The sequence below is a fragment of the Gallus gallus genome, chromosome 5 (genome assembly GCF_016699485.2).
Source record: "Gallus gallus isolate bGalGal1 chromosome 5, bGalGal1.mat.broiler.GRCg7b, whole genome shotgun sequence".
NCBI classification, from domain to species: Eukaryota; Metazoa; Chordata; class Aves; order Galliformes; family Phasianidae; genus Gallus; species Gallus gallus.
The window spans coordinates 15,425,850-15,445,833 of record NC_052536.1 but is presented as its reverse complement, the minus strand read 5'-3'; the positions used below and the strand labels follow the sequence as shown (position 1 = coordinate 15,445,833).

Genomic DNA, 19,984 nt, shown 5'->3' with positions numbered 1-19,984 from the left:
CTGACTTGCAGTGCGTAAAGGATACATTTAGGCGGCTATGCAACACCAGTGAGTGAGAAGCACCTTTATATAAACGTATATTTAAACTTACAAAACTTCAGAAAAGTAAATCTGTAAAGAAGCACAATCCCCAAAAACTCCAGACAGCTGTTGAAAAGGTCCACAGGAACTGTCCTGGGAGCGAAGGAGGAATGAACCCCACTGTACACCACGCTGGTGCCGTGGGGTTGAAGCACCGTGCAGTCAGAGGAAAGGCTTTCCCAACCACAAAGCTTATTGCAGCAGCTTTTGGAGGAGGGGAGAGTTCCTGGGCTGGTCAGTATGGCCCCACTGCTGCCTGCTCCTGTGGTGTGTTGACCTTCAGCCGGCACTCAGGGCCGGAGCAGGGCTGCAAGATGTGCCCAGGGAGTGGATGCAAATGCTGCTCTTTTCTCCTCTGTAACGGTGAAACCAGCCCAAGCCTGACCCAGTGGAGCCAGAAAGCTCTTTGCAAGACAGCGGAGGCCGGGGGAGGGACACAGGAAGGGAGTGTCAGTCTGTCTGCATGTGGTATTGCTCGATAAGCTCGAAGAGGTTGAAAGAGTCAGAGAGCTGCAGGCTGACGTTGCCACTGTTGAGGGAGGAGGCTCCTCCCCGCTGCACCTGCTCGTACCAGTACTCGCAGAACTGGGGAACCAGCTGCAACGACACACGGGCACAGCTTTGGATGGGGCTTTGGGCAGTTGCCACGCTTCCCCGTGCAGCCCTGTCCCTCCACGAGAAAAAGAAGGGGGTGCACAGGACAATCCATCTGCCCCAGCCCTGAGAGTCCCGGTCCGTGGTACCCATCTCCCTCCGCCTCTGAGGCCACCTCAGGGCCACTCACCTTTACCAGGATGAGCTTGGACTCCTTGGGCTTTGTGCTGGAGAAGCACTGCCCGAAGCAGAGGAAGATGGTGAAGTCGGGGGAGCGCTCCCTGCGGCTGTCGCGGAAGTCCCGGAGCTCTGCAGGAAGAGGTAGGGCTTGGGCTCGGGGCAGGGCCCAGCGAGGGCAGCAGGGATTCGATGGGTGCTCCCCACCACCTCAACCCCAAACCGGGATGGGAAGGGGCCCTACGCACCTGTGCAAAACACCCTGAAGTCGAAGATGGTGGTCTCCTGATCCCGGTGGAGCAGGTTGAGTGGGGGTTCCCCGCCCTCGAGCTGCTGCGACAAGGCCCAGAAGACCTTGCACTTCTTCAGGCGCGTGGCCAGGAGCTGGCCGGCACGCTGCTCCAGCCGCAGCCCCGCCACCTCCAGCAAGTTCTCAGTGTAGCGCCGCTGCCTGGGGTCGGGCAGGCTCGCGGGGCTGGGGAACAGCACCAGCCGCTGCTCGGCCACGGCCGGGTCCAGGGGCTGGTAGGCCAGCACACAGCGGCTGTCGTCCACCTGCTCCTGGTAGACCATCTTTCCTCGGTAGTAGATAGTGATGTCCAGGAGGGGGGGCAGCCCTCCTGCACGGAGCAGCTGTCAGTGGGGGCAGTCCCAAAAACCCCTCGTCCCCACGGAGGGACTCTCAGCTGTGTCCCCACAGAGGGACCCTCACCTATGTCACCTGCCGGTGGCGGAGGCGCGGGGTTGGCAGACTGGAAGAGTAGCTCCTCAGCCGGGGATGGTGCAGGGATGGCACATTCCTCACTCACAGGGAGGGCCCCGGCCCCGTCCTGCCCACAGCCCCCACCTGTGAGGGGCTGGTTCCCCAGCAGCAGAGGCTCCTCCAGCTGTCTCCAATCCTGAAACTGTGGCCCTGGGAGGCAGCCATCTTGGCCAGGAAGCAGCAGAGCATCCTCAGGCAAGGCATCCCCTATAGAGGCATAATAGGTGGGTGGAGGGTTACCTCACTCTGCGACCCCCCCCCAAAACAAGTGGGCCTGGTCTCACCTGTGTGTGCCCACAGGGTTGGCTGGGAGCCGAGGGCAGAGATGTTACAGTGCTGCAGTACGGACTGCAGCAGGTCCAAATCCACCTGCGTCAGGGCTGCTGCAGCAACACCTTCAGTACTGTCTGTGGGGCACAGCAGGGGGATCACCAGCCATCAGCAACCCCAAACCCAACCCCCAGGGTGGCTCGGTCCTGGGACAAATCCATCACGATCCCACCGCCAGGCTCAGCCTGAGGTGCCCCTCACACAAACAGGGGACTGGGGCCTACCTGTGGGAGTGTTTTCCAAGGCCAAATCGTGGTGGTTGAGCAACAGCTGCAGAGGAAAGCAGGACAGGGCTGCAGCACTGGGGCTGTGGGCCCAGGCCGAGGATGCGGGCTGCAATGCTCCAGCAGCAGCACCAGGTCCCCTCCCCTTCTGCTACTCCCATCCCATTTACCTGCGGCTGCTGTTGCAGGGCGCCTGCCACAGGGCCCCCAGAACCTCTGTCATTGGGGACGCCTGGAAGGAGAGCAGGTTGAGCAGGGTGCCCCAAGCTCAGCCTCCCCTCTCGTTGCTTCCTCCAGGTCCGGGCTCACCTGAGGCAACCGCGTAGACCTTGTGCGGGTCGTCGTTGCACTTGGAGCGGTCCTCCAGCAGCATGAACATGTGAGTGCTCCTCAGGGCGCAGCGGAAGTTGGTCTTCCATTTGGCCGGATCCTCAGCGTTCCCCTCGTACCTGCCGCTGGCCTTCGCCCAGGCCTGGTGGGCACGGACAGGTGAGCACAGGGACCCCAGAAATGATCTCATCTCATCCATATCAAAGGCCTTGAGGTCATTGCTGGTCACCCCTTGTCCCAGCCTCCCTTGAAGCCCCTGAGGTCACCGCTAGTCATCCCCCAACAGAACTGTGGTGTGGCGGGGCCCTGTGGGTCCGCCTGGCTCAGGCCTTGCACAAGCAGGAGCATCCAGCATGGGTTGCTGCCATTCTCACCTGCCTTGAAGACTACAGTCCTTCAGTCGCACCTATCCTACTTCAAAGGCCTTGCGGTCACCGCCGGTGCCCACCCCATTCCCATCCACCTGTGGTTCTCATCCCACAGAACCATTAAGGCTGGAAAGCCACCAACCCATCCCCGCCATGCCCACTGCCCCTATCCCTCACTGCCCCATCCACGCACTTCTTACACACCTCCAGCACAGCGATCTCACCAGTGCCCCAAGCGGCCTTTGCACCCCGTCCGGCCATCTTGAAGACCACACGCCTCTTGTGCCACCTCCAAGACCTCGCAGTCCCCGCTGCTGACCATCCCACCCACCTCTGAGTCCCCGCCGGCCGCCCACCTTGAAGATCTCCACGTCGCTGCTGGTGACATCCTTCCTGGCGTTGTGCTTCCAAGGGATGCGGAAGATACGGCGGTCCGGGTCGATCCAGCAGAGGCCGCGGTACAGCCCGCTGCTGACGGCGTTCAGCAGCCATGGCCCGAAGCGCAGCTTCTGGGCGTCCCTGCGGGGCGGCACGGTCAGCTCCCGGGCTGCGCGGACACCCGGCGGGCACCCGGCCGCGCCGCTTACCCCTCGCTGTCCAGCGCTGCCATGGCTCCGAGGCTTCCGCACTGCTCCGCGCACGGACGGGACCGGACGGGACCACCCCGAGGCCGGGCTTTATAGAGCGGCGGTGGCTTTCCTGGAAATCACGTGGGGAAATGAAACTGAAACCGCTCCGGTGGGAGGGAGCGGCCGGGAGGGTGCGGGTGCGCAGCTGCGGGGTGCGGGGATACCGCTTCGGCACCGCCACTCTCGACCCGTCGCGGCCGTCAGCGGTCCGCCGGCGGCGGTGGGGATATCCGCACTACGCGGCGCGGGTCGAAGGGCGGCCCGGAACGCTGCCAGCGGGGCTTTCCGACTCGGCCCCAACGTGCAGCCTCGGGGCTGGAAAGTCCAGCGGGCTCTGAAGTTATTTTTACGATTTAACTCTTTTTCTGTTTATCAACCACTGCTATCTACGAAGCTCCCCCCCTCTCCCCCCCCCCAGACTCCCAGGATATTTCAGGATATTTGCTCCTTTTGAGGAATTCCCCTCCCTGCTCTCTGGAAAATTCTCACATTGCCTCATAGGAAATTTCACCCTTCAGGACATTTGACCGCACCTTTTCAGGATTTCCCTATCGTTTTTCTGGATTTCTTCCATTTTGCTCTGTAGGAATTTCCCCGTGATTCTATAGGATGCTTCCTTACCGCTTCCTGGTACGCTTTTCTCTTTTCCTCCAGGGAAGAAGGCCAAAAGCCATGGTTACGGAGAGGCATTAAGCACCTGGAGCCACCAGAGCCAAGGCCTGGGCAGGGACAAGGTGACACCGCATGGGGCATAAGGGAGAAGAGCCCAGCGGATGACCCAGTGCAGAAGTCGTGGGTAGGACGCGGCAGGTGCCAGCTCCACGTTCCTCACCATCCCCTGCCCTGGGAACACGCGGTACGTGCAGCAGGGAAGCAGACACCTGGCCAGGGTGAGCAGAGGTGCGACCGATTGCCTCTATTTCGTAATACCGGAATCCACACTTGGGAGGTCTCTGCTCACCGGTGATGGATCGGAATTCCCCCACTTGAAACGCATCTTTGTTTTGGTGCCGGCCTGCAGGGCCAGGTCACGGACACCTCCTGACACCCTCCAGCCTCGGGTCCAAGCGGTTAAACCCAGCCCCAGTGAGGTCACAGAACATCCCCAGAAGCACCTGGGGATAAGGGAAAGTGACCCCCCAAAGCTCAACCCCCACTCCCACAGCCCCATGGGTGCCCCCAATCCCACCTTCTCCGAAACGCTGGGATGAGGAAAGCAGGGAGGGAGGCAGCTCCAAACCCCCACAGACTTGCACCTGGATTTAGGAAGCCATACATACGAGCCTCCCCCCAATGAGGATTCGCGGTGTTTTGCTGAACAAGAGCAGCTGAAGGTTTCGGGAGGAAGAGGGAGCACCTTAGAAAAACCACAAATCTTTCTCTTTTAATCCACCCAAGAGAAATCCAGAGCAAGAGCAGCATCACAGCACTACACACATCACAGACATCTACCGGACTCGGAGACCATCTTTGCACAGATTCCTTCCCAAATACAAGGAAAAATCATTAGGAAAAAAAGGAAAGTGATTCACATAAGCAAAGTGACAAGGAACAAATCAGCCACAGAACGACTTCTTCTAAGAGAAAAAGGATGCATTGAGGAAGGAAGCCCTCAACTTATGGGTTTGGAGAAATACCCCAACCCAAGGATGCTGAACCAGAGGTGGTCGTCTTTCAAACATTAAAAACGTTGATTGTTTTGTTTTTAAATTAACTTAAATGTACAACTGAAACACAAAGACCAAGCGAGCGCCTGGAGAAACAAACAAAAAGAAGGAATGGAAGGTGAATCTGACTCGTTTAATTTAAACATCGAGGTTGGGTGGATTGCACCACATGGAATAAATAATGGAGAAGATCACGGTGAGCTTGTTCATCTCGCACTTAAGATAATTCACCAAGGATTAACAGCACAGCCCACGAGAGTACTTAATGAGAAGCCCTCTGACAAGTGGTTGCAGCTGGGCAGCGTCCCTTTGGCAGAGCAGGTTGTGGAGCAGGGAAGTGCCCCCGCCACCCAACGATGAACACTACCCCAAGGGCAAGAGGGATGATGAGCTCCTGGGATTGCAATCCCGCAGTCCCACCTGCACAACAGCTCCCTGCTCAGGGCGTGGAACCTCCTTGACAGCAGCTGGCTGCAGGCATGCCCAGTCAAACAACTCAAAACCGGACCTTGTGCTTTCACCTTGCAAGGTAAGAGCAAACACACAGGCTTTCTAGCACAGCTGCCGTACCTTGGACCCTATGGAAACAGACCAGGCTCCTCCTTTCACGCCCTGGGGCCAAGCCAGGAAACACAAAGCTAACTGTGTACACAGCTAACCATATACCTGCTGCAGGCATCGCCTCGGAGTGGGCAGGCTGAAGGAATGTAAGTGGTTTCTTTTTGTTTGGTTGCTTTTCTCTCCCCACAATTTCTGCGTTAAAAAATAAAATAAAGTTGATCCCAAGTTTCTCTCCTTCCCCTGCCTGCAGCCAAGCAGGGAAGGACCTTCGACATTCACATGATCCCACATACTTGTTCCCTACAGAGCAGCCACCTCGCCGCTGCACTTCGCCAAGAGGGAAGTCCCTTTGCTTTAAAACAAAAATAATTACAAAAAAATATATATATATATAGCAATGATCTCCTTTCCCTTCCTCTGATCTCCAAGAAATTCACCCTAGTCCAACTCATTTTTGAGCAAGGGAGAGAGGCGAAGGTTCCCAAGCCAAGGAACTTGCCAGACCCAGCATCCCCTTTGCAGGACACCTGCTCTCCTCCTGGGACCCAGCATCCGGAGGGGTGGCTGAGGGACACAGCTGCCCCTGCAGCCCCTCTGCAGGCAGCCGGGAGCCCTGGGAAGGGTGGAGGTGAATGAGGGCTCAGGTTATTTTTTCCCCCTTCCCTCTTCCTTGTAAATGCTGGGAGGGGACTTCTGGGTGTGCAAGCCCAGTCTGTGCTTACCAGTGTCCTTAAGAATTATGATCAAAAAGAAAAAGGAAAAAAAAAAAAAAAAAAAAAGGAAAGGATAAAAAAAAAAAAAAAAGGTATGCATAATTGGGTATTGTCCGTGGAAGGAGAGGGAGGGAACAGGCTCCAGATCAAGACAGAAAAGAGACTCTCCCTTCCCGCGTTTGCTCGTCTGGAGACCATGTCCCCCATGTTCCCATGCGAACCCTCTGTGCTGTTGCTCTGACACCACTGGACATGGACGACAAACACAGGGATGAATCCGGTGTGGCAGAGGACGGGCGGGCACAGGCAGGCATGCCGGGGCTAGGCCCGGTGCTTGGGGAGTATGTCCAGGAGGAACTCCGCAATGCCAATGAAGTAGACGACTTGTGCGATGCCGAAGAGAGGAGCGATGACCAGGGCTCGGCAGTACGCCCCTTTCAGGAAGGCCATGGGTCCTTCCTTCTGCCAGATCTTCCTGGGAAAAGATGGCACAGGTTGGTGAATGTACACCCCATCCCATCCCTCCACCATGCCAGCAGAACCTCTGGCTATGCCCTGGCTTTCTACCTTCCCCTAGTACTAAACCCAGGAGTCTCACTTGGTGCAGTCCAGGATTCCTGAGTACGTGTCTTCGTTGACTCCTCTCTGCAAAGATTGCAGCCGTGTTTTGATCACTGGGGAGAAAGAGGAGAGACAGTGGTGAGTGGAGGGCTGGCCTCCCCCAGCAGCCCCTTCTTCTAAACTCAGTATCTTTCTGTAAAATGGGATCTGATTTCCAAATACTCAGAGCTACCTCTAAATGCTCAACTCCTTCTGGAAGAGCAGGTCAAAATATCTAAAATATGCAGCACTACTCTTACATTTCTTCCCCTCTTGAAGTGTGTGTAGTGTTGACAAGAGAGCAGTTACTTTCAGGTGAGATTTTAAGGTATTTGAGGCAGCTGCTGTGGAGCAGAAGAAAAGGCCCCTGCTTGCCTCTGCCCTTTGGCATGAGTGCCATTGGTTGGGGGACAGTGCTCCAGATGGAAATGTGCCTTTTCAGGGGCAAGTCCTGTAAAGAATAGCTGAAGTGAGTGACATCTTCCTGACTTATATAGTGAGTACTGCAAACTTCAGTGTAAGAAACGGTCAAGGTTCCAGCTCAGCTGCAGGAAACACCTTCAGCTCCTGGAGGCAGCTCCAACAGCAGAGCACGCTTCCTATACTTCCCTCAGTGCTCATGCAGTGAAGAGGCAAGCACGGCCATCCTTCCCCTCACCCAGCCCACCCGATGGCCTCTGAGTGCTGTCACACAGCACCAGGCTGCCAGAACAAGCTGCTGGGGACTCACCATCACAAGGATTGACAGCCACTGCAGCTGTACTACCGGCCACGCATCCAGAGAGAAAGGACACGTAGAACGGGGCCTTGACATCGGGGTCTTTCTGGCCCAGCTTGTTCAGGTTTGCAAACAGCGGGAAGTAAACGATGGAGAATGGGACATCCCTGTGGAGGGAAGGAAGGAAGGGGAAGAAAGAAAGAGGACAAGGATGAGCAAAGTCAGGCTGGGACACCAACAAACCAAGCATCAAAGGACGGGCTGCACGCTTGGTGTGCTGGCAGCGCAGCCACAAGCGCAGGGCAGGCATCATCCCAGCTCTGCGACTGCACGAAGAGCTGAAACTCCTGTGTCACTCTGTGGAGGCTCAGGCTGACAGTTCCGCTCCGTGTCCTACCTTAGCAGCGTGGCTCCCAGGCCCTTGTAGAGCCCCGCGATGCCTTTGCTGCGCAGCAGCTCCCTGGTTATCTGCGTCGCTGTGGTGCGCGCTTCCACCACCGGCTCTGCTGCCCCGGCCGCGGAGGAAGGGGAGAGCTGGGCCTGTGCTGCCATCAGCTTCTTCTGTGCCGCTGCGGAGAAGCAGAGAGAGTGTGAGACTGCAAGATGCTCAACTGCAGCCTCTTGCTGCCTGGTGCCACGGGACAGAAGTAGGGCAAACGAGAGGTACGGCAATCATTAAGTCTGAGCAGGTATACCACGTTTACACAGGCAACGTGGTTCCTTCCAGGAGCCTTTCCGAACTCTGATGCATTTCTGCTCTTTGGCCAGAAGATGGGGAGCACACCAACCTGTAGGCAACGCTGTGGCTGCCACCGGCACACCGCAGGTCCCTGCCGCACAGAGAACAAGCCGTGTGCAGAAGCACTAACCTCTTTTGAACTTTTCAACTGTGGCTTAAATCCTTCAAACACTTTAAAATGCTACACACAAAGAAGATAAGGTCTGCATTAAAAGCAGCAAACAGATGAAAGAAAAATAAATCCATGATTGTTCAGGAATGCCACATCAAAGGAGGGATTAGAGGACAAATTGGCCCATCTTCCAGGCAGTTTCAGAAGGTATCTAAGTGGACATCACCAGGCGTTCTCAGGAACGGGGCCATATGCTGGGCTGACTTCTGAATGAGGTTAATGGTGACAGTTCTTCCTTCAGATTCACCGAGCCACTTCTGGTCTCAGTTCTGATCAGGAAAGCATATCTGGAAGCTGTTAGGGTGCTGCTATTGTGGGGAGTGCGGAAGAGAGAAAGGACAGCGGGAAAGAAGGAGACAGAGGAAGTACCACAGCAAAAGCACTGCAGGATGTTAACCCCTTCCTGACTGTAGAGAACTAGCAAGTTGTAAGCACTCAAAAGGTGCTCAGCCCAGCCATCTCTCCTATATCTCTCTATCCACCACGAGCATTTGCTGTTTCACCTGCCAAGCTCTGAGCAAAAACACTTTTTCTAACCAAAAGGGCCTTTGCAAGGCCAGGTGAGCAAAGGCTGGGAGGAAACAAGTTGGGAAGAGGAGAAATTTCTGCTACAAACTGAGGTACCTCTGACTCAAGGTGGGAGGAAGGAAAGGGGTTTATATGGCTCGTTCCCTCTCCCTGCCTGGTGCACAGGGAGATGCACACGTACCGATCCGTCCTGCATCCTGCAGCTGGATTTTGAGCATCTCCATGGGAGTGGTGACGATCACCTGGCAGGTACCCGCGCCGCAGCCTGCCAGCATCTCCCTCAGCAGCGTCAGCTTCTTCCTGCCCAAAGGAAGAGAGGGGTGGTCAGAGGAGGTGGCCAACATTCAATGCTGACGACATCCCCAGCAGAGACCACCGGGCAAGGGGCAGGAGGAAATAGTTCTAGTTGCTGCTTTCAACTTCTCTGACAAAAGCAACAACATGTAAAAAATGAATGTGAGAGTCAAGAAGCAGCTCCCTTATATTAGGAAGGTCTTCAACTCATAAGCCTTTTCACACCTACTTCCTAAAGGCAGAAAAGGCAGCTTTTATACCCAACTGGTCCTGCTGAGAGACGAAGGGCGCGACAGACCCCCAGTACTGCAGCCCTGTGCATTTTCTGTGCCAGAGGGCTGGAGTCACCGAGGGCATGCTCTTGTCTTACAAAACACAGCTTCCTCCCTCCCGAAGCCACAAAACCACCCAGTTAGGGCTGAAAAGAGGAACTTAGGATGCAGAAGGGCTCAGTTTTAAGAAACTTATGAGTTCTCGCCCTGTAAAAATCTCACACTACGGTGGCACCAGAAATCATTGGAAGAAAAAGTGCTTATGATCTGTTCCTTTTTTAAAAGGGAAAAAGAAAAAAGAAAAAAAAAAAAAGCAGAGAGAGATCATGCAGCCAAGAGGAAACAGCCTCTTTTTTTGTTGTTTTAAACACGAGGAGTACTTTCACCTCCCCACAGCCCTGCTCCTGCAGAAATAGGCAACTGTGGGGTCTGAGTGCAACGAAAGGAGCGTTAATTGCTGCTGGGAGCCATCCCAGCACGTGCAGAGCAGCAGGCAGTGCTGGGGATTTGCTCAGCTTTCCCCAGCTGGGCTTCCCCCAGCTGGGCGCATCACTCTGCCCGCTCCCCACCTGCCCAGCTCTGCTCATGGGCCGCAGGGCACGCTGGGTCACAGTGGGACTGCCCTAATCCTGCTTCCCTGCCACGTCAGTGCGCCCATTTCTCCACCTCTCATTTCCAGGCTGGGTATCAGAGCAGGGGATTAGAGGCACAAAGCCACAACAGAGATTACGACGGCTAAATATAGCGCTCTCCGTTGGGACTGAAGGAAGAAACACTGCACAGTATTACCTTTCCAAATTCTCCTGTGGATGAAACGTGGGCAGAAGCATGATTGCACAGCCCTTAGGCCAGCAGTGGGAGGACGCAGACATGCACAGAAGCCAGCTACCAGTCCCCCCACCACCTGGCAGAGCATCTTCTGCCTCAGCAAGAGCCCTGCAGCAACCGTGAAGCACACGCTTGGCTTTCACCCAGGGAGATTGCTTTGATGCCCGGTTCAAAAGCTCAGGAAGATGCCCTGTGTGTTCATCTGTGGGCCATTACCGCAGCACACACAAATCAGCTTGCCTTGATTGAGCTCCACAGAGCCCCATCAGTGCAACTCAGTAAAGGCTTATGTGCATGGGTGTATAAACAGGCCACATCAAAAGCATGCAGAATGAGGGCTTTCGGTTTGCATCTCTTGGAAACCTGAGGGGAGTCCAGGAAATAAGACAAGCAATTTTTTTGTCAGAAGGCTTAAAATTTACCATCCAGAGGTCAAATTTCTATCACACAACTTTGCTAGTCTGCGCATAAAATGAGTTGGAAAATGAATCATCTCTAGATGACAACAGGGGTTTCAACTTCAAGGCACCACAGGCCTTATCCTCGGTGGTCTGAACACTGGAACATCCCAACTAACTTCAAAAGCCCCAATCCCTACAAGGATTTGGTCTGACAAGTGTAAGAACAATCTTTCATCACAACAAGAGTGTGTTAAATATAAAAAATATCCCAAATTCTGCACCGATGGCAGTCACTCCTTTTTTTTTTCTTCCTTTCTTTCTTAGTAACTGATGTACACATAATTAGTGACAAATCAACAGTGTTACAAGGGAGTAAGGAAGAAGTTTCACGTTCTGAAGTGGAGTCTAAAGTGGAGTTTCAAAGTAGAGCTGAAATACAAAACAAAGTCAAGAAGCAGGAACTGAAGATTTACAAAGGGCTTTTGTAGAGCCATGCAGCAGCCTACAGTTACAGCCTCTGCAAGCACTGGTATACTGATGTCAAATTGATCTTTTTCAAAAGCTTCTGAAAAATCTTGGCTGTGTAGGAGATGCCAGTGCTGGGGGAAGGACCCAACCATTCCACAATAGGTGTGACAAGATTCCTAAAGGCAGGAAAAGTCTGACCTAAGGAAACATCCACAACAAAGCCATATTGTAGGAACCAAGATGTTCCTCTTCCCAGCTCGGACATCACCTTCCTCACTCATAACCTCTGCCTTTGGTCTGTCTACCCAACAGATTGCACAAAGCTCCCTAAGAGTTCAAATCAAAGACAGCCAGTTGGTTTCTAATAGTGTAAATAGCAGGAACGGAAACAACAAGGGGCACGTTCCTTCCACAGGCACCTGCTGTGATTAAACAACCCATCTCCAGCTCCCTCTGGATTAGCAGCTGAAGGTGACCTTACCTTCTGGCTGACCTTTAGTAGCTATGGCTTCAATCCACCATAACTCCCTGTGCGGCTGTATGCTAAATAACAGTGAGATTATCAACTCTGAACTTGCTCTTTCTCCCACCTACAAGTCTCAACAGGTTACATGCAGGTTATCTGCATTAAGGAAGTATCTGGACACCCAATGGATAACAACAGGAAAAGAACTGGCCCATTAAATTTCTTGTCAGAAAGTGGTGATGCAGTGGCACAGGCTGCACAGGGGGTGGCGGAGTCACCACACCTGGAAGTGTTCAAGAACCATGGAGATGTGGCACTGAGGGACGTGGTCAGTGGGCATGGTGGGGGTAGGCTTGGGGTTGGACTTGGTGATCTTGGAGGCGTTTTCCAACCTTAATAATTCTGTGATTGTACGACTGTGTGCAAGGTGACACAGAAGCTCAGCAGCACGACTAATGGCAGCATCCCTCCTTCCTAAACCTCTCTTCACAGCCTATGTGCACCTTGCAGCTTAAAGATCACCCAGGCCATATGACTGTTGCTTTTCCAGGTGCCACAAATGAGATAGCCTGAGTATTTTAGGACAGCCTGAAAGAGGAGAGGATGAAGGAAAGAGCCCATCCAGCAAGGCAATGGAGAACAAGCTCCAGTCTCCACATCTACATGGGAGCAGGAAAAGTGCTGTTTCCCTCTAGGACTACAGTCAGCTATTTCTCTTCTCCAAGCAAAGCTAGAAAAGAAGGGGGGCAGAAAGGAAGAAAATTTGCTGGCATCAGCAAAGGAGCAATTAATACAATCACACTGGTTTAAGTAGGAACCTGAGCTGCTCAGTCAGCACATCGCCAGCCTTTGCTCCAGAACAGCAAATAAAATGCAGGTATAGATGATGGGAGTGGTAAGAGAATAACATAATGACAGGCTTTGAGGAGGAGGAACAGCAGGAAACTCATCCAGGGATACTGCAGAGTTTTTATGATTAAGAAATACCTTTCATAAGAAGACATGAGACACTTTTTACTGGAGCCAAGGTAGAGCACTTAGCCAAGAACCAAACCTGGCAAGCATGGGGCAAACAGCAGCTATCTGGCACTAAATGCTCTGAAGATAAACATGAAGACACTTTACAGGGACCAGCTTACCACCCGAATTCAAAGAGGACAAAAAGAGTTATAGGCAACACTTGCACCCATAAAAGAGACCTCACGTACTGAGCACCTAAAAACATCACTGTACTTTAAATGCATGCAGGTGTACTACCAATTTACATTGCTTTCTTAGCTTCGTGCCCCTGTGCTTCATACTCAAGTGCTTCACTTAGCTCTAATGACTCATGCTCACACATTCTCTGCTCCGGATGATAAAGCTGGTGCTGTTTTAAACAGCAGCTCTGAGTTTAGGGGTTTCTGCATTCATCCAGCTTCAGAAATTCAGAGAAAAATCTCATCAGTTCCCTATAGCCTAAAGAGAAGAAGTTTCCCCTCTCACATCCTGCTTTCCCAGAGGCACAGTGATGAAGACCTGCCAGAAGATGCTTCTGCAGATCCCCACTTCTGCTTGTTGGCCTGGAAACTGCAGAGACTCTACAGGCAAAATAATCACAGGACAATGCCACGTTTTCAAGGGGGTTTCCAGTAGACACAGGCCTCCTTGTTCCTAAATGAGGAGACATGTGAAGACCAGCACAGTAAGTTTTGTTTCCTCTGGAAACAAGAAGTGCTATCAGCAGGCTGCCACACTGGTGTCAACGTGAAAATAGAAACAGGAAAAGAAGCAGAAATGAAGCCCCTTATCCTGTGAGCACATTTCTCCTGTAACAAAAGGGAGTGGGACATGGGCATTGTAGGAGGGGGAGAGCACATCCAAATTGGCCCCAGGTTGAGAGACCTGCAGGAACAGAATTCTCCAGGCTCAGGGGGACAAGAGCATCAACAGAGGCATAAAGTCCCACCTGAACTCCTACAGCCCCAGTATGTCACCTCCTGAAACATCCATGAGCACAGCCAGGAAGACAAAAAAAAAGGAGTCTAGCACAAACCTGCAGTGATACAGCCCCAGAATAGTCTTACAGCAATTTGCAGCCAGGAGCTTCCTACATCATCCGTGTTGTTTTCCATCTGGCCTTTTGGAAACAGGCTTTATGCCACGTTCTTTTTCGAGCAGTTTAAAAGCAGGTTCATTTCAACATCAAGTTTTTTCAAAGGGGAAAAGAAGAAAGCAGCTCACTAGAAGTTGCTGAGTATCTTGAAGCTATTTTGAGCCGTTTGCCACATTTTCTCCTGTCCATAAATGCTTCTTCGAAGCTCAAGTAGAAGACAGACTCAGCAACTTTGGTCAATAAATACTGATAAAATATGAAGGTTTTGTAAAACAAGGAACTGATAAACAACACATTTCAAGCAAGATAAGTGCCAGAAGCTTAGCAATGAAGGCACTCAACGTTAAACAGATCTAGAAGACTCCTGCCCTGTCTTCTATCAAAAATAGCCAGGGAAAAGGGGACAGAAGCATCTCAGTGGAGAAGCCTGCAGACAGCTTGGAAAGTGGGATCAAGAGCAAGGCAACCCCCTGGCAGACACCCAGCTCCATCACCCAGTGAAATGACTTTGTCACGTGTGCTGCACATGGGAAGAGATCCTGGGAACTGCCAGCAGGAAGGTGGCACACAGCCACCAGAGCATGGCTGGGTGCAACCTCTCCAACAGGTTATTTTCACCATTCCCACGCCTGCAATTTCCCTGCAAGCATAAGAAGGATCTCAAAATAAGCAACTGCCCCACAGTTTCTAAGGGTCCTCATGCTGCTCCATGGCTTTTTCAGCTACTCCCTGCTACCCATGCCCTAAGCAAGGTCACGGTACGTACAGTACCTTCCAGCTAGATCCCAGTTTCAGGGCCTATAGCAGCCACAGCCAACCTGCAAGACACCTTCTTTCCCACTGCATCTTGGAATGTCACCTCTAGTTAGAAATATCTTAAACTGTCTATAACCACAGTATCAAGGTTCTGTCCTACTCATTCCAGCTATCTCTATAAGCAGAGCTGACCAGATTTCGTTCATTCAAGCCCCCCATAGTGGTTGACCTCAGCACCATATGATGACTAGTTCACTTGCCACCTAACCAAGGCCTGACCTTTCTTTTCCTCGAAAGGAGAAAAAAATGCTTCATACTGAGACTCAACCTATTAAGTCTTCACTTCATCGATGGTGGCGAAGAGCTAGGCTACAGCAGTACATCAGGGCTCGCTGTGCTGTATGCTGCACGGATGAGACCCACCACTTGGAAGAAGCAATGAGGACATCATCACCTCCCACCTTCTGTGCAGAGTACAGAGAGACACTATTTGAAGAGACAGACGATCGCAAACAGCTGCGAGCCGATGAGTCACACAGAGGTACATTAAGTGCTACTTCAAAAGACTCCAGAACCAAAAAAAAAATAGGTGCAGGAAAGGCTCAGATCCAGAGCCTGTGTAAATCTGCAGACTCCACTGACGTTGTTGAGCCACTGTGTTCTGCCACAGCACGGCATGTTACAGGAAGCTGTTAGAGCAAGTAATTGTGGCAGAACTTTGCGTTTGCAGCAAGGTGAACTGCTGGGATAAGAGTTCAGAACTGGGATTTTATTGCAGGCTGGTTGCTTTCTAGCTGCTGTCACTGAAAACAGTGCCCTTGCTGGACCCTTCACTGTCCGTCTCTGGAGAGATGTCTTGATCTTGAAGGGAGACGTGAGTGTCCTCTGCATCTGTTCAAGCTACAGTCACTGAAAAACCAGAAAGAAGACAGCAGCATCCAATGGAATGCTGACGACAAGGGTCCTCCCAGCAGCTGTCTGAGCAACCATCAGTGCCATTGGGTTCCTCTCAAATACGCTGCTTACAAAGTCTGGATCTGTTAACCTTGGCTAAGGGGTAGGCCTATTTTTAGAAGCTTGAATAAAAACCAGTCATCCAGTGAAGAGCTTTTCACTTCCAGTTTTAGACGTTACTTCTTTAGCTCAAACGTAATCACTGGCTGAGCTGTTCAAGGTCAACTAACGTTTCAGTCATCGTATCACCACATTCCACCTTAACCCAGACACCCCTGCAGCTCATCCCAAGAGCTAGTGTCTTTTAACTTTAATGCTTAAGGTCTGCATCCTCTACTCACCCATCTTTGGAGAGGTGATGCCGGAAGAAGTCATTGGCTGCCAGTTTGATAGCCTTTTCTGGTGTCACTAGAGTCAGGTTCACTGCAGCACCTAGAAAGGAAGAGAGGAAAAACCCACTGGAGAATGAGAATGAAAGAAGGAGCAGCTAACTGAATTATTTAGAAATGCTTTGCAGCTCAAAACCGAGGACAGAAGAGCCGGAGGCTGGCTGATAGCAGCTGGTACCTCTGCAAAGACTTCAGCCAGCACTGCGCAAACCGCTGGAGTTAGATGGTTGCTCTTGTTTATCACCACTGGGTGTCACCCTCTGAGCAGTTGCTCAGTAGGACTGTTGAGCTGGCTTTTTGTCCCTTGTAAGCCATGGCATGGCTAGGCTGGCCTGCTTACCGTGGACCAGGGCTGTAAACAACCCTCGCTCCCACCACCCACTGAACTTGCTTTTGTCAGGAGCAACAAGCAGCAAATCCCTGCATTGTGCCTGCCACAATGAGCAGCCCGCAGGGTTTGGAGGGCCTTGGGACCAGCATTAGCACAACACAACAGCTGGCAGACAGCTTTCAAGCCGCCCTGGGGCTAGCAGGCTGAAGGGATGGCTGGTCCCATCTGAACCGTTGGGTTGGGCACCATTAGATCAGTGCTCCAGAACATTCTCTCCCCTTTCAATGTTACAGCTCAGAAAGTCCTTCAGTAGATAGCCATAAGATTTCCCAGCCTCTACACTGGGCTCCAAGCTTTCTGGGGGAGCTTAACCTGACACGTGCAAACAGTCTAAACACCTTTGCAAGACTAAATACAAACCTGCCTTTGCCAGGGTACACTTTTGTATTTAGGCCTGCCGTGGAGATTAAAACAACTTGTCCCAAAACTCAGGTTTCCAAAGAGAAAACAAGCCTTCACTCACACTAACCTTTGAAGATCTGGGGGCCTTGTTTTCAGGAGGGATGAGCTCAAATTAACAGGAAATGTAAGGGCTCAACAGACCTAAGGAAAGTCAACTCAACTCTCTGTTCCTGAGGATGGGTTTCTGCCTCCCTCCTTCCAAACATAAATCAGATGTGGAAAAACACAGCCCTGGGGGGACGTTCCACAGATTAGGAACGCAGAGGCATCACAGCTGGGAGCAGGACATGGGAATCCTTGAATCTGCTTCCCCTGCTCAAGGACGTATCTCCATCATGTGGGAAGTCCTCATTGGAAAAGCCTTGGCAGGGCAGCCTGACACATTTTTCTCTGTCAGCAACATTCACGTTTCGTGAATCCACACAGCCTGATTTTCAAGTGAAGTGGCTACTTGCAAAGCGTCTCATCAAGTGCCAAGTTGAAGACAACCTCAGCCTTGCTCCTAACTGTAAGGAAGTAATTACCTGTAGAGTACTGAGACAGCATAAATCACCTTTTCCTTGGGAAAAAAAACCAAAAAAACAGAAAAACAAGAAAAGAAGAAAGAATGTGTTTGCTATTCTAATAGATGCACAAAGGGTTCCTTGTAAGAAAGAAACATAAACCCAAAACATCAAGGAAAAATATAAGCGTTGGCATGTCCTGACATCCTCCAGGAACCATGGAGGCTTTCACATCAATTTCTCCCCCACTTGCAAATAAAATGGAGGGAAATAAAACATGCAAAAGATAGGGGAAAGTTAACCAGTCTGTTTTTTTCCTACATCTTTGATATTTTCAGCAAAGCTGCTTAGCAGAGAATGGATAATCCCTGTCCTCAATAATCCATAACAGCTTCAAATCACTGGAGGAGGAGAAATGAGATACTTCAGCTGCTGGCTGGATGCTTCCCATGGTGTTTTTTACCTTGTTACAAAAACATTGCAGCTCTTCTGCTCTTCAGTTCTAGCTATGCCAACAACTGCATTCCCCTAACTAAAGCTAATCGTGGCCTATAGGCAATGCTGCATGTACCTGAAGCAATGGCAGGCAACTGGAATGCTGGAATGCAAAATAAATTGTAATAGTTAAATTAAAAAAAAAAATGTATTTGGAAAAGTAGGGAAGAACCACAGAGGTTGAAATCAAGTTGTTAGAGGCAGAAACAGTTAGTTGTTTGCCAGCTGAAATTGTTAAGCGCCTTTTCTCACTGAGCCCTAGGTTTTGTTATTAAACACATTCTTCTTAGAAGCTCTTATATACCAACAACAGCCTACAGCACAGGACTGAGTCACTCTACTTCTAACCCCAGTGCAGCATTAGCACTCTTGCTTACGAACCCTAAGCAACCAAGCTGACTTACAAAAAGGGAAGGAGGGCATATCCCACCTTGTTGGGTCATCTCATGGAAAAATAAGCTGGTGTTTTCTCGTGCCAGAAAACGGAGGCAGCTCCTCACCGAAGACAAACCAGAGTTGAGGAAACTGGACGGTGAATAGGTAGAACCAGGGCAACATAAACGTAACTATCCCAAACATTAATAGGGTACACTGAAGCCCGGAAAACTTGGCACGGCCCTGGCAGTCTGGGGTAATTTTGGCAGGCAGCGTGTGAACGGGGGGTGACGTGGGAGGTATTATTAGCAGAGGCCAGGGAAGGCTGACACACTACTGTAACACCGTGCTAAGAATATACATCAAACAAGGTGCAGCTAAACTCCAGACGTCATCAACAGCAAAGGGCATTTCTCCAGCCTGGTCCAGGCCCGTGGCTCCTGCCAGCTAGGTTAAATGTCTGCTCTACAAATAGCAGTGGGACTTTCCAGGACACGTGCTGGGATCTGCAGGTGACTTCTGGATGACTTGTACAAGGGATTGGAGTGGGCTTCTGCCTGCGGTCTCCTTCCATTGGTGTCCAGATAGCCCAGCAGCCCAGGGCACTATGAGTTATGAATTCATTTGCTTGACATCACATCTGAAGGCAGCACACAGACATCGCTTAGCACAGGGAGGGAGACACAGCACCACCCAGCTTTGAGGCACTGCTGCTACCTAGATATTACGGAGAAAGAACTTGAGAAAATCCTCTTATTTCTCAGCCAAGCAAGGCCAAGAACACCTGTAGGTTTCAGGGAAGAATTTGAAAGAAATGTTGAGATTGTCACATGCACCAGAATTTTCACTGTGGGCCACCTATAGGGAGCCGGGAGTGTGCCACGTGCCGCCCATAAGATCTAACAAGATGACTTGCAGAAAAGTAGCCTGCAGGCTCGAGCCTCTCTTCTGTCTGCACCAGTGAGCTTTGGTTCACACATGAGAAAGGCCTGAAGTCACGCAGTGGGGGAAGGCCAGGCCAAGCAGACCCTTTCTGTCCTCTGACAGAGGACAAGTGTCCTGCAGAGATGATCAATGTGCTTGTGACCACCATGGGACACAGCAGCTGCCACTCTAGCCTCTTAACAAACAATCCTCCTAATTTCAGCTTAACATCTGAAAATAAGCATTTGTGAATCACAGAACAACCTCTGCTGGGGAGCTGGGACAGATGGAAGGGGCAAGAACCCGCCCTACCATCTGAATTCCATCTCCCACTGGCTGCAACTCTGAGCTGTACCTTTACCTTCTTCCCAGGAAAGTATTTAAGCTTTTTACAAGTTGTGAATGTATTTTACTGTCTCATCGCTCACTGAGAAGGAGGAAAGGGCTTCATTCCTGGCTAGGAATACGGGAGCAGCTTCTGGGAAAAGGCAAGGGGAACACGTTGCTGCTAGCACTGAGCATGGAGCTTGCCAGGATTCCTCAGGGTTATTTGCCTTGTTGCCTGCTCCCAGAAAAGCTGCAATAAAGCAGCCAATCCATCCCCAGCATCCACCTCACTCCCCCAAAACGCCCACCAGCAAGTTGGGCAAGAGACACTGCCTTGGCAGCCAGCTGTTGTTCCAACAATGGATGGATGGCCACAGCGACTGTGCTTCCTTAGGAACTACGAAGGGATTGGCAGGAGCCGCTGCCTCTGCCAGCAGCAAGGAGCCAGCA

At 51.6% G+C, this 19,984-nt stretch overlaps 2 protein-coding genes and 1 long non-coding RNA gene across 11 annotated transcripts in view; 1 reads left to right on the top strand and 2 right to left on the bottom strand.

Moving 5' to 3' along the window:
* Positions 1-49: 49 nt before the first annotated feature.
* IRF7 (interferon regulatory factor 7) lies at positions 50-3,508 on the bottom strand. The gene is made up of 10 exons (NM_205372.2): positions 3,455-3,508; positions 3,224-3,386; positions 2,479-2,641; positions 2,340-2,401; positions 2,170-2,215; positions 1,900-2,022; positions 1,565-1,822; positions 1,101-1,472; positions 866-984; positions 50-678 (listed from the first exon to the last, which is right to left on the bottom strand). Exons 1-10 carry the CDS (start codon positions 3,475-3,477, stop codon positions 532-534), a joined length of 1,476 nt encoding a protein of 491 aa, NP_990703.2. The 5' UTR covers positions 3,478-3,508; the 3' UTR covers positions 50-531.
* LOC121113257 lies at positions 864-15,878 on the top strand. The gene is made up of 3 exons (XR_005860370.2): positions 864-996; positions 2,467-6,931; positions 7,015-15,878. It is a non-coding gene; the product is annotated as an uncharacterized LOC121113257 (long non-coding RNA).
* Positions 4,855-19,984, bottom strand: part of SLC25A22 (solute carrier family 25 member 22) — a 35,641-nt gene continuing 20,511 nt past the window's right edge. For all 9 annotated transcript variants that reach the window (XM_046941904.1, XM_046941907.1, XM_046941901.1 and 6 more), the window contains 6 exons: positions 16,070-16,160; positions 9,376-9,494; positions 8,153-8,324; positions 7,768-7,922; positions 7,036-7,111; positions 4,855-6,912 (listed from right to left, as the gene is read on the bottom strand). In XM_046941904.1, coding sequence (XP_046797860.1) covers positions 6,759-6,912; positions 7,036-7,111; positions 7,768-7,922; positions 8,153-8,324; positions 9,376-9,494; positions 16,070-16,160 — 767 coding nt within the window. In that variant the 3' untranslated portion in view covers positions 4,855-6,758. The remainder of the gene's footprint in view (positions 6,913-7,035; positions 7,112-7,767; positions 7,923-8,152; positions 8,325-9,375; positions 9,495-16,069; positions 16,161-19,984) is intronic.

Coding starts and splice junctions, on each gene's coding strand:
- IRF7 (NM_205372.2), bottom strand. CDS start 3,477: ATGGCAGCGCTGGACAGCGAGGG. Junction 2,402..2,478: donor GGTCTACGCGGTTGCCTCAG/GTGAGCCCGGAC, acceptor CTCTCCTTCCAG/GCGTCCCCAATGACAGAGGT. Junction 1,473..1,564: donor GCCACCGGCAGGTGACATAG/GTGAGGGTCCCT, acceptor TGCTCCGTGCAG/GAGGGCTGCCCCCCCTCCTG.